Below are 11,154 nucleotides of genomic sequence, written 5' to 3'. Positions count from 1 at the left end.
TTAATCTTTTCTTTCTTTCTTTCTTTCTTTCTTTCTTTCTTTCTTTCTTTCTTTCTTTCTTTCTTTCTTTCTTTCTTTCTTTCTTTCTTTCTTTCTTTCTTTCTTTCTTTCTTTCTTTCTTTCTTTCTTTCTTTCTTTCTTTCTTTCTTTCTTTCTTTCTTTCTTTAATTGTTTCCAGAGTCTTGGCTATCAGAAGACAACAAAATGATTCTGACACTGAAAAACTCTTGTGTTCTGAAAATAGTACTTTTTGCTTGTCTCATCAATCTCTTTGTGTCAAATGAAGGTGTTTCACAAAATGCCGTACTACTGACAGAGGTTTTTGTTTTCACTTGCCTGCGCAGTAAATACCAAACTTCTGCAGGCATTTAGGGGAATTTGGTTACAGGTGCAACCAGCAGAGGTTCGTCTGACACAGAACTTTTAACCAAAGAGGGCAGTAAAGCACTGTGCAAAGCTTTATGCGCCTTCTTCATTCATGCAGTAAACATAATGTGCGGTCAACTGACTCTTGGCCAGCTGGCTCAGGTAGGCTGTTGACTAGACAAAGCAGGGAAAGGTTGTTGGATGTGTGCATTTATGGAAATCTTGAAAGCGTGTGCTCCTTAATCTCCCCTTTTTGAATCCTCAGAACCACCACCACCACCACAAAATCATTCCCTCTACACTCGCTGCCTTAATATGTCCCTACTTCAGAAGACACCCTTAAAAAGTGAGGTAAAATAAGAAGCAGTCTTGGCTTCATTTCCACGGCACTCTATTGTCGTCCTAACTTGCAAACTTTCCTCAGATTTGTTTTAGCTAAACTAACAGACTCCACAACCCTGCAGAGAGTATGTATGTAGCCGGCGTATCAGAGAAACTCAGGAGAGTTTTCTCCAAGCACGACATCCCAGTGTATTTCAGACCCAGCAACACGCTCAGACAGAAACTGGTTCACCCGAAAGACAAAACGCCAAAACACAAACTTAACAATGTGGTGTATGCTGTACAGTGCAGCGAGGAATGCTCAGACCTCTACATTGGAGAGACCAAACAGCCACTTCACAAGCGCATGGCACAACATAGAAGAGCCACCTCCACAGGACAAGACTCAGCAGTCCATCTGCATCTTAAGGACAAAGGTCACTCTTTCGAGGATGCCAACGTTCACATTTTGGACAGAGAGGACAGATGGTTTGAAAGAGGAGTGAAAGAAGCCATCTATGTCCACTGTGAGCGACCATCTTTGAACAGAGGCGGGGGTTTACGACACCAACTCTCTGCCATCTATAATCCAGTTTTGAGATCCCTTCCCAGACGTCTTAACGCCCACTCACATCCTGGGCCATCTGACCTCAGGAATTCGCATGATAAGGTGGGGCCAGGTTTCACAATGAACTCACCCGAAACTCTGACTGATTGGGACCCATGCCCAGTTTCACACCTTGGCTCAGGCGATTAGAGGATCATCAGGGGTCCTTTTGTCCCTCTGTGGGGGGTCACTCCCACTAGGTTTATATCTGGGACTCTCCACCATTTGACCTTAGAACTGAAGAAGCTTCTCGGATGAGAGGTGAAACGTCTTCAAGCAACTTAAAGAAGTCCAGACGCTTTTCTTTGCAAGCTCCTTTGACCCTGCAGAGAGCACACAGGTGTGGGATTAACCAAGAAAAAACAAACTGCGAACTTCTGTCTCACTCCCTCGCCTCTGGGTCTCAGATTCTTGGTTCCCTGTCAAATATTCCTCCACAGTGGCTTGCACACGTTGATGAATTTCCATGTTTCCATGAACTCCAAGCAGCCTACTCTGAAATTCACCATCAGGACCAGATACTGCATATTAATCGCATGTACTCGACTGCTTTGTGTGCCAGACTCAGACTCAGAGCTTTGTGATGATTTTACTGCACAGACAGTCTAATTTTTCAGCATCTATATTACATTAAGGAGACAGTTGTTTCCTATATGACCACTTGGTGGCAGTCCTTTTCCTTTTGTCTTTACGGGGCATAAAGTGCACCTTATCAAACACAAACACGCACATGCGTGTCATAAATCCAAAATAAATATTTTAGGTGAGATTATGCCCTAGCGATTAGGATATTAGGAGCACACACTACTGTTTTCTTTCAAACTTAGAACAACATAATAGTAGTTGTAGTGTAAGCCCTTTGACCATTTGGAAGTTTGGCCAAAGTTTAACGCCTTGCTGGACTGTTCTTTTCTTGTTTCGTTTCTTTACTATCAGGCCAGCAGCCACTCCTAGGTTCATATCAACTGATTAATAGCCCACATGCAGGGCTGAGAGCTGTGCCATGACGCACATGTAATAATTGTCCAGGGTCTTTAAATGACAGCACTAAGCTTGTAAAATTGCACCGACAGGCCTAGAGGTTTAAAGGGTGTTCGTTTAAACAAGATATTAACTTCACCTGTATGTCGAGTTTAGGTCCTCGAATTATAGCCACAACGTTAAAAGCACCGTCCTGTTTGGCAGGTCTGTCATGCAGCCGAAAGTGGTCTGACCCTAAGTACAGGGTCTGATACCCAGACCATGACAGCAGATCCGGGTCCAGTGGGTTGGCAGTCGGCCTTCATGGATCGGGCTTGTTCCAGCACATTGTACCGGGTTTTATTGTGAGTGATAGGCGATGTTTTTGCTTGTCGTAATCTGGCTCATCTCATTCATGCATGTTGTTTTGTGAATGAATATTTTACCACTAATGTGTTTAAAAAAAAAACTAATTAAATTAAAAATGAGGTCTTTAAAAAAGAAAAGAGAGGAGTGAGAGTGTAGAAGCTGGCAAGGTAAATAACAGTGTTTCAGGATTTTGTTTTTATGGGCAAATTAATTTTTATGAACAACATCAACAAAAAAACATGTTATTTTTTTCTGCCCTGGATATTACAGCTGAATGATTAGGCTACAAGAGAAGGTCCAGTTACACAGAGCATGTTTACCCAGGACTCCACCTAAAACCCTACAGAACAATAAATGTAGAGACAACACACACAAACCCAGACACACACACCCAACTGAGCAAACAATATTCCCTCAAAACAATCTCAGTGAATGTCACTAAAATACATTATAACCGCAGGTTATTGTCTTGTTTCCTCTTTGATAGTAGGCGGCACATGTTGACTCAAGTGACTTTATAAAATGTTTTCACAGTAAATCACAAGGCTTAGTCTTCGAGAGTTAACCGGAAAAAAGTTCGATCTGTTGGGCACTCTCAAAGTGATCCCAATTCCTTTCCACCAAGTTTCCTGAAATTCAGCTTGGTGGCTTTTGAATTTTGCTGACTGACAAACAAACGGTTACAGACAAGGACGACTGTGAATGATTTCACATGATTAAAATTAAAGCTACAGAATGAAGTGGATGATAATGGTGCGATAAATTTAATTGCTAACGAACAAGCGGTTCCAAAGTTCTTGTTTACCTTTAAGACCTACATTAAAGAATATGTGGTAACAAACTGAAGGAACAATTTGCCATCCTTTAAGGAGAAGTCCTTATTTTTTGCACAGGAAGACAAACAAATGAAATACAACTGTTTGCATTGTCTATTCAAATAGCTGCACTGGAAAGTAACCCATAGGTTACATATGCCGAGGTATGCAGCTTGTTACTATGTTTCTGTTCCTAATGAATACAAAGGCATTTTTATTGGAGGAAAAATGTGCATGTTCTCTTTCTGACTAACATAAAGTGTAACAGATGTCATTCAAAGGTCATGCAAAGCAGTACATTGTGTGTATTTTGTGTATTTCATCAATGTCTGTCACAGGCTGTGACCAAAGAGCTGTCTTAGATTATATCCTTGGAGACATTTGTTGTGATGGCACGCACCTAATGGAGGCTGTCTCAATGGGTGCATGTGCGACTCAGTGTACAAGGTGGTATCACATGTTGGAAGTAATATTGATATTTGAATACTTTCTGGGGTTTCCTTGTTAACTGAAACCTGCTGCTGCTGCTGCTGGTGCTGTTGGTGGTGGCAGCACTGGCATGTATGCATGTGTTATTCTCACTTTTATGCTCATCTCAGTCTTTGCATTCAGCAGTCGCTAGGAGTTCTCATTTTTCACGTGGCCTGTGAGTGAATGTCACACTCACAGGCCACGTGCACACACGACGGAAACAATACATCAGCTTTCAGAGAGCTTTGAGAAAAAAAGCTTGAGTCTACAGAAAGCTTTGTTTACACCTTGTCATTATGGAGATAACCACTAACCTTGTCCTCCATGGGACTCAAATTAACAAGGGTAGTGTAAACAGAGGACACGTCTTCAAAGACCCCGAGGCAGAAGCTAAACTTACCTCACAGGGTGGCATAACAGTGTTTAGTGCTTGGCCTTATTTTTCCATAGGAGAGAAGAGAAAAGAAAGCACCAAGGGCAGGGGACAAAGGGTGAAAACGGTTTTGAGTTGGGTTTGTAGGTTAACAGCTGATGGTGTTGCAGCTATTTTGTTCCAACATCCTGGGGGAAAAAAACAACAGAACAAGGTGGAGGTGTTTGGTTATAACACATAAACCTTGGCAGACTCTCGAGGTCTTGCTTAACTGATAACCAAAACAATTGCCAGAACCTACATCCGCTCTCCAGATGAAATGTGCAGTGATATTTGTATTCAGCCCCATTCATCTCACATTCTTCCACAAGAATGCCCCAAATATGGTGAATGTGGCAGGCTTGATGTTACTAGAGCTTTGGAGGAATGCACAGGATATAGTATCTGAAGGATGGCCCAGGGCATTCATTCCTGCTCCTTAGAGAGAGAACAAATTTGGTGGCTTTGCCTGTTATTGTTTGAATTTGTTTTATGTGGTACAGTCTGTTGGGTCCAAAATGTTCTTCCTGTAGGCTTTTCTTTTCCTTGTTTAATTTTCCTAAGTAACTGCTCTGATCCACTGACGTGAAGCTGTGTGAATAAATACAGTTGTGGCCAGGAGTTCATTCTGACTCATCATAAAAAAATGTTGTGGTACTTTTGTGGCCTTTAATGTTTTCTTTGAACTTTTACAGGGTCGACTGTTGATTGTACAGCGTATATCTTTAAAGACCTTTAAAAACAAGAAATGCGTGTCCAAGTTTGAATATATTTTGTATTTTTTCTACTACACACAGGCTCAAATACATACGGACAAACTCACACTTGATGAGGATAGTGATTTGGGAAGATCATTCCAGAAACTCAATGTTAGCCTGCACTATATAAAATCAGTTATGGATTTTTAAAGTACAGCTCACTAGATATCCTCGCTTATATCAGTTTTATTTCTTTTATTTTTATAAACTTTTCTTCTTTAAACTTAATTGCCTTTGAAGATGGATGTTATCTGAGGTTGATATGATAGTGTGGTCTATTTCTTCTCTTGTCTTTGATTGGTTGGTGGAGTTTTTCACTGTTCAGTTGGTTCCTGCCTTCTGCTTCACTCCCTGATGAAGGCTTGTGTGCTGAAACACGTTGGCGTTTCACCATTGCATGAGAAAAGGTATTTTGAATTATATATGAAAAGAGAGTGCTGTGGAGCTCTTTGATGTGTTTTGGCTTATTGTCCTCTTGGAGCACCCAACTGCATCCAAGTTTCAAACATCTTCATGTGGCTCTGAGGCGAAGCTTTGAGGTAGTCCTCCTTCTTCATGTTCCATCACTTTGTGCAACGTACCAGTCATACATGCAAACCCTCCCGATTTTCCGGGAGAATCACGAATTTCAGTGCCCCTCCCGAAAATCTCCTGGAGCCACCATTCTCCTGAATGTCTCCTGATTTTCCACCTGGACAACAAAAATGAAAAACCATATCCCAGAATTCATAGCATTGCCCAGCCAATTCCAGTTTCCAACAATGGTGGCAGCTACTTAGTTTCGATATCAGTCTTATTACTCTTTCTGGGTCGCAAAATAAACTTTTAGCATATTTTCAGGTGAGAATGTAGCTGTGTAAACATAAAATATCTGAGCCGACGAGAACAGCGAACTCCCAACACATCGTTTTCAAACCCCCACGGTCTTTTGCTACTCAGGTTAAACATGATATATAAGTCACTTAGATAACTTAAAAATTTTATAGTTTTACTTTTTTCAGTGTTTTATTTGTTCCTGAGTAAATCGGTTTGGCTGCCTACCCGGCTTTTGGAGGACCCGGCCCACTTAGACCACAAAGGCCTGGTCCTCAGATGGATGCAGCCTCTGAATTTGGACAGCCCGGCTCAGGGACAGCAATAACTGTGACATTTAACTCACTGTAAAATTCAAGATCTTTGTATATGTCCATGTATATGTAACCCCCCCCCCCCCCCCCCCCTTTTTTTTTTTTGAATGTCTCCCTAACTCTGAGGTGTCAAGGTTGGCAAGTATGGTACCAGTACCACTGGCAGCAAAACAATCCCAGAGCATGATGCTACCACCACCATGCTTCACAGCTGGTACAGAGTTCTTTACTCCTCCAAACATACCCAGTCATTGTGGACAAATAGCTCAATAGCTGTCCTGTCGGAACATCGACGTTTGCTTCAGATGGCTTCTGGCTTTTCCATGTGGGCAGCTGCAAAGTTCTATAGAACTTTATGATGTTTTATTCATTTAGATATAAATAAATAAATATTTATGAATAAATAAATAAAACACAAAATAAATGGTTTTCATTTTGGAGCAGGGGTTTCTTTCTTGGTTGTCACCCTCTCGGTCCTCAGCGGTGTAAAACTCAGTTCACTGTGGACAGAGATGCTGGTTTTCCAGGTTTTAGTGAACGCTGGTTTGAGCCTAAGTGGTTCCTAGAGCATTTCTGAACATCCTAAAAATTTCCTACCTTCACTAAGGAGAAGTTATTAAGCCTCGGCTTTGTCAAGTTGAAAGACATTATAGAAGCTTCAGCGCCACTTAGTAAAAGATTTATATGTGAGTATATGTATATTTGAGCTTGTATGTGTATGTGTGCTATACAATCATTTTATTCCGGAAAGATAACTGTCCGAAGAATTCATTATGAGCCCAAAATTACAGTGATAATCATGCTGATGAATATACATAAATTTCTGACCACAATATTTAAATTGCATTTAAAACTATAAGTATGTATAAATAACCACACAGAATGAGAAGAGTTGTCCAAGAATCTTCAGATGCATTTTTATTTTCTGATTACTGGAGCGATGTGTCACCATCATGTATAAATAAAACATTCATTTTGTGCACAGTGGGGAAAAAAAAAAAAAGATTTTTCAGAGAACGCGTCATTGTCTGAGCTGGAAACGTCTGAGACTTCAGCAAATGTTTATCCAAAGTGAAATGAAATGATACAACAATATAAAAAGCACTTTAAGGTAGAGAAACAGAGCAAATAACAAAAGTATGGCCACAGGAGAACACAGATATAAATAATCACAAACATTTGGTAATTGACATTGTAACCAGCCAAGCATTTACCAGTGTATATAAATATATAAATCCATATAAATAAAATTAACTCATTGTTACTTATGCTTGAACTATAACCAGTGAGCCCCTCACCCAAAGCACAAATAGCTAAAAATGATCCAACGCACAATGCTCATCGCAGCTACCAGACACACTAAAACTCACTTTCTATCTATAGATCAACTATAGATAAGGAAGACTTTGGTCAGTCATGTCATTGTTTTTCATTTGGGTTAATTTGCCTACAGTATCTTTGCATTCTGTATGAAACATCAAACAGTTCTTTTTTGATTTCAGGGGTTTGTGAAGTAGAGTTACGTAATTACCAAAGCCAAGCCTACAACACAAAGGTGTGTTGTATCAATATTTGCTCAAGCTCAGAGCTGAGTACACCTACCAGAAATGCCAACAGTTAATAAACTAGAGATAAAGCAGGGCTCGGCACATATCTCTTCTGTTATTTTGGCTTAATATTACTCACACTGACTGGGAAAATCTGTTTAACAGAGTCTTAACACGAACGTTTTAAGACTCATTGCATAGGTTGGGCTTTTTATCAGTCCTCTCTGTTAAGATCAGCTAAATGACATCTACGTGAAATGTGTAATGTGCCCTGCCAGTCAGTATTGCAGCTCATAAAGGCAACTAAAAACAAACAAACACCAAAACAAAAAAACAAAACCCAGTGATAGCGGTTCTGATGCAAAACTACAGATTAACCACCCAGAGTGAGTGCACGAGATAACATGGCATCACAGATACATCAGATAAACGAACATACACACACTTAAAAAGGAAACGTCACTGATGTTGCATTGCAAGTTTAGTTTACCTGTTGCATTAAGTCCCACAGAGCCTGACATATAATGCCTTCCACGGCTCTGAAGGAAATTTGGGCTGTGTCTAAAATCATCTCGAACTCACGTAGTCGCCTCTCACTGTGTAACACTTGAAACGTGACAGCTTGCTCTGTAGTGAGCTGTAAATTCAGAATGCCAGACATAAATTTTACAGACTGGATTCAGACGCTATAAAATGATCGGTCTGCTTTTTTGTAAATAGTGAGTCTGGAGCTTAAAAGGCAATAAAAAAGAAGCAAGTCTAGTAGTATTTCATAGTGAGATGAGCATGCAAATCGACTGCCCATATATGACCCTATCATGCAAAACACATATGTGGTATGCACTCACACAGGACATATGGTGATAAACACAACAAAAAAACAAAAACAAACAAAAAAATCAATAAGGACAAACAACATATCATAAGACATCTCACAGGACATGTGTGAAAGCACTGTTCTGCTGCCTGTCTAAAACCATGGGGTAAGGCTGGAGGGTTTGGGATGTAAAGAAGATAGTAAGGCTCTGATTTCCACATCGTTCCATTAAGATCTTCATGTTTTCAGTCGTGATTCGCAGAGGTGGCTGATTGCCTGGTTTAGGGCGAGCTTGTTGTAAAAGGAGGGCTCAAGGTGCTCTAGGATCTAAGGAGGTGAGTTATAAGAAAATATGATGACAGATTCATGCTCATCCACACATTTTCTGTCTCTTTACCTTCATGTTTTGTTTTGTTTCTTTTAGGTCATGAGTGCCATGGTGCTCTCCGGCTGGCCGCCAAAGATGCCTAAGAAAAACTCCAGCGCCAGGCGCACGTGGATGGGTACAAAGACGTATGAGGTGTAGACGACCATGGCGATGGCAGAGAAGAGGATGGAGTTGAAGATGGATTTTTCCCACGGCTCCAGGACATAGATGCCGGTGATGAGCAGGTATTGGTAGTATAACCAAGCCAGGTACTCCCTCAAGTTCTTGAAGTTCATTCTGCAGAAGTAGTAGTAGAAGAAAAAAAATACAAGGCTCAACAGAAAGTGTCGTAAGTACTCATAAGCTGGAAATAACATTGGTGGTGCAATTTTTACTGTTACACAGCTACACATTTTTTATACTTTACATTTATCTACTGCATCTATCTTTGACAATTATGAAATAATAAGAAGCATAAAGTAGAAGCCGCATCACAGACCAACGAGCTGAATTTATGGACAAAAGTAACGTTTTAGATTTAAAACCAAGACCGTGATGTTATCAGACTACGTCTTATCAAATATGATAAATGATATACGCTGAAGCGGTGGCAGGCAGTGATAGATCCTTCTAGACAGGTAGGGGGCGGGGCCAGCAGGTGCGTTACAGGTGCACTCTTCTAAATGTCGTGCAATTTATTAGAATATGAAAAACAACGTTTCCTTCCCAGTACAGACCCGCTATCATCAACCGTGTGCAATCAAATTAACTTTCCTTGTTACAAAAAGGGGTCTAATAGGACTGTTGTCCTGAAGCCTCCACGAGGTAGTTTCCTGTGATAGTTACCTTTCTTTTTTTCATTAGTGTTAGGATGGTGCCTTGCTTAAAATGCCAAGTTTGACCCAGAAACCTGCAAGAATTTGCGCAAAAGTTATAAATTGTGCCCAAATGACATAAACAAGTGAAACTAGAGTTAGTTATCAACCCACAGCAATGATTACTGAATTTAGATTTTAATACATGTGTATGGACTATATATTAGAAGGCGTGTGCGCTTATTAGCTCTTCAGCCTGTGCCGTCACTCACCTCGGCAGCCGACGTGAGATTCCTTCGTTATACTGCGATTATGAGACCAGAGGAGTCCCCCTGCCGCTGCTGCTGCTCCGCTGCTTTGTGTAAACCAAAAAGCTGCTTCACCAGTTCACCACCAGCCTATATGTGGTACACACATGACACCACACCCACTACCCGTGCTTAGACTCGCGACTCACCTGGCTCGCAGATCACGCAGGTGGAGTGTCCGAGAGATGCGATGCATAGGCCGGTGTTTGTTTATGCAGAGAAAAAGAAAACAGTCCTTGCATAAGAGGCACGGGGGAGAGGGCCGGACCTCTATCCCAGCCATGTGTGGTGTGCTGCTGCTTTGTGCGGCATCTTTAAACTTTGTTCAGTCGGTGTCGCATCGCCTCTGTCCCACCATGCTGCTGCAGCCCGACACTGCGCCACCTCTGACGTAGACAGCAGCGAGCAATCAAGCACCAGCAGCAGCAGCAGGAGCAGCAGGAGGAGGATGGAAAACGGAAAAACAAGCAGAGACCACACTGGTGTACCGCAACTCCGGCATGCTGTAGTTTGCATTTCATTAGAGGAAACCAAATTATTAAAGCGACAAGATATCATACACAGAACGGCAAGAAGCGCGTTCAGCTGAATGCAGCTCACAAAGCATTTCCAAAGCAGCCTCCTCCTCCTCTCCATCCCCTTCTCCGTGATAATACTAGATGAAGTAATAACAGGCTACAACACCTAATGCCTCTTTAATTATATTTTGCAACTCACACTGAGTGTTTCTGGGATGTCTGGGAATGCAGCCTTAAACATTCTCCAAAGTGTTTTGAAAACAAATCAGGAGTCCTCACATCTCCTTCTGGACTTGATCATTTCAGTCTATGGATTCATAGCCTGCATACAGCTGTGGGACAACCAAGGGAGCTCAGACACGCCTGTGGAAGAAACTCTCTCTCTCATATACACACAGAGCAGGGTGTCTTTCTGTAAGCACACATACAGCTGAGAAATCTTATCTCCTAACTGTGAGCTTTGCTGACCAGCTCACTTCTTATACTGCATTATTGATGTGTAAACACGGGTAGCGCACCGGTGACGCATAGATGCACCGTCAAGCCCGCAGTTAGCGTCAGGACGATGGATACTGG

The 11,154-nt window shown here is 41.4% G+C and overlaps 1 protein-coding gene across 4 annotated transcripts; it reads right to left on the bottom strand.

The window, feature by feature from the left end:
* Positions 1–8,477: 8,477 nt before the first annotated feature.
* On the bottom strand, positions 8,478–10,707 carry sptssb (serine palmitoyltransferase, small subunit B). Of its 4 annotated transcripts, XM_080888748.1 has the most exons (4): positions 10,025–10,203; positions 9,784–9,847; positions 8,968–9,234; positions 8,478–8,897 (listed from the first exon to the last, which is right to left on the bottom strand). In XM_080888748.1, exon 3 carries the CDS (start codon positions 9,231–9,233, stop codon positions 8,991–8,993), a length of 243 nt encoding a protein of 80 aa, XP_080744874.1. In that variant the 5' UTR covers position 9,234; positions 9,784–9,847; positions 10,025–10,203; the 3' UTR covers positions 8,478–8,897; positions 8,968–8,990. The 4 variants fall into 4 exon arrangements, with proteins under 4 accessions (XP_080744874.1, XP_080744872.1, XP_080744875.1 ...); XM_080888746.1 differs by having other exon boundaries at positions 8,478–9,234; positions 10,025–10,199; XM_080888749.1 differs by lacking the exons at positions 9,784–9,847; positions 10,025–10,203 and adding an exon at positions 10,210–10,707 and having other exon boundaries at positions 8,478–9,234.
* Between the last annotated feature and the right edge of the window lie 447 nt (positions 10,708–11,154).

Source organism: Rhamphochromis sp. 'chilingali', assembly GCF_963969265.1.
Source record: "Rhamphochromis sp. 'chilingali' genome assembly, chromosome: 8".
NCBI classification, from domain to species: Eukaryota; Metazoa; Chordata; class Actinopteri; order Cichliformes; family Cichlidae; genus Rhamphochromis; species Rhamphochromis sp. 'chilingali'.
The sequence above is the reverse complement of the archived record's forward strand: the minus strand, read 5'-3'. Positions and strand labels throughout refer to the sequence as shown.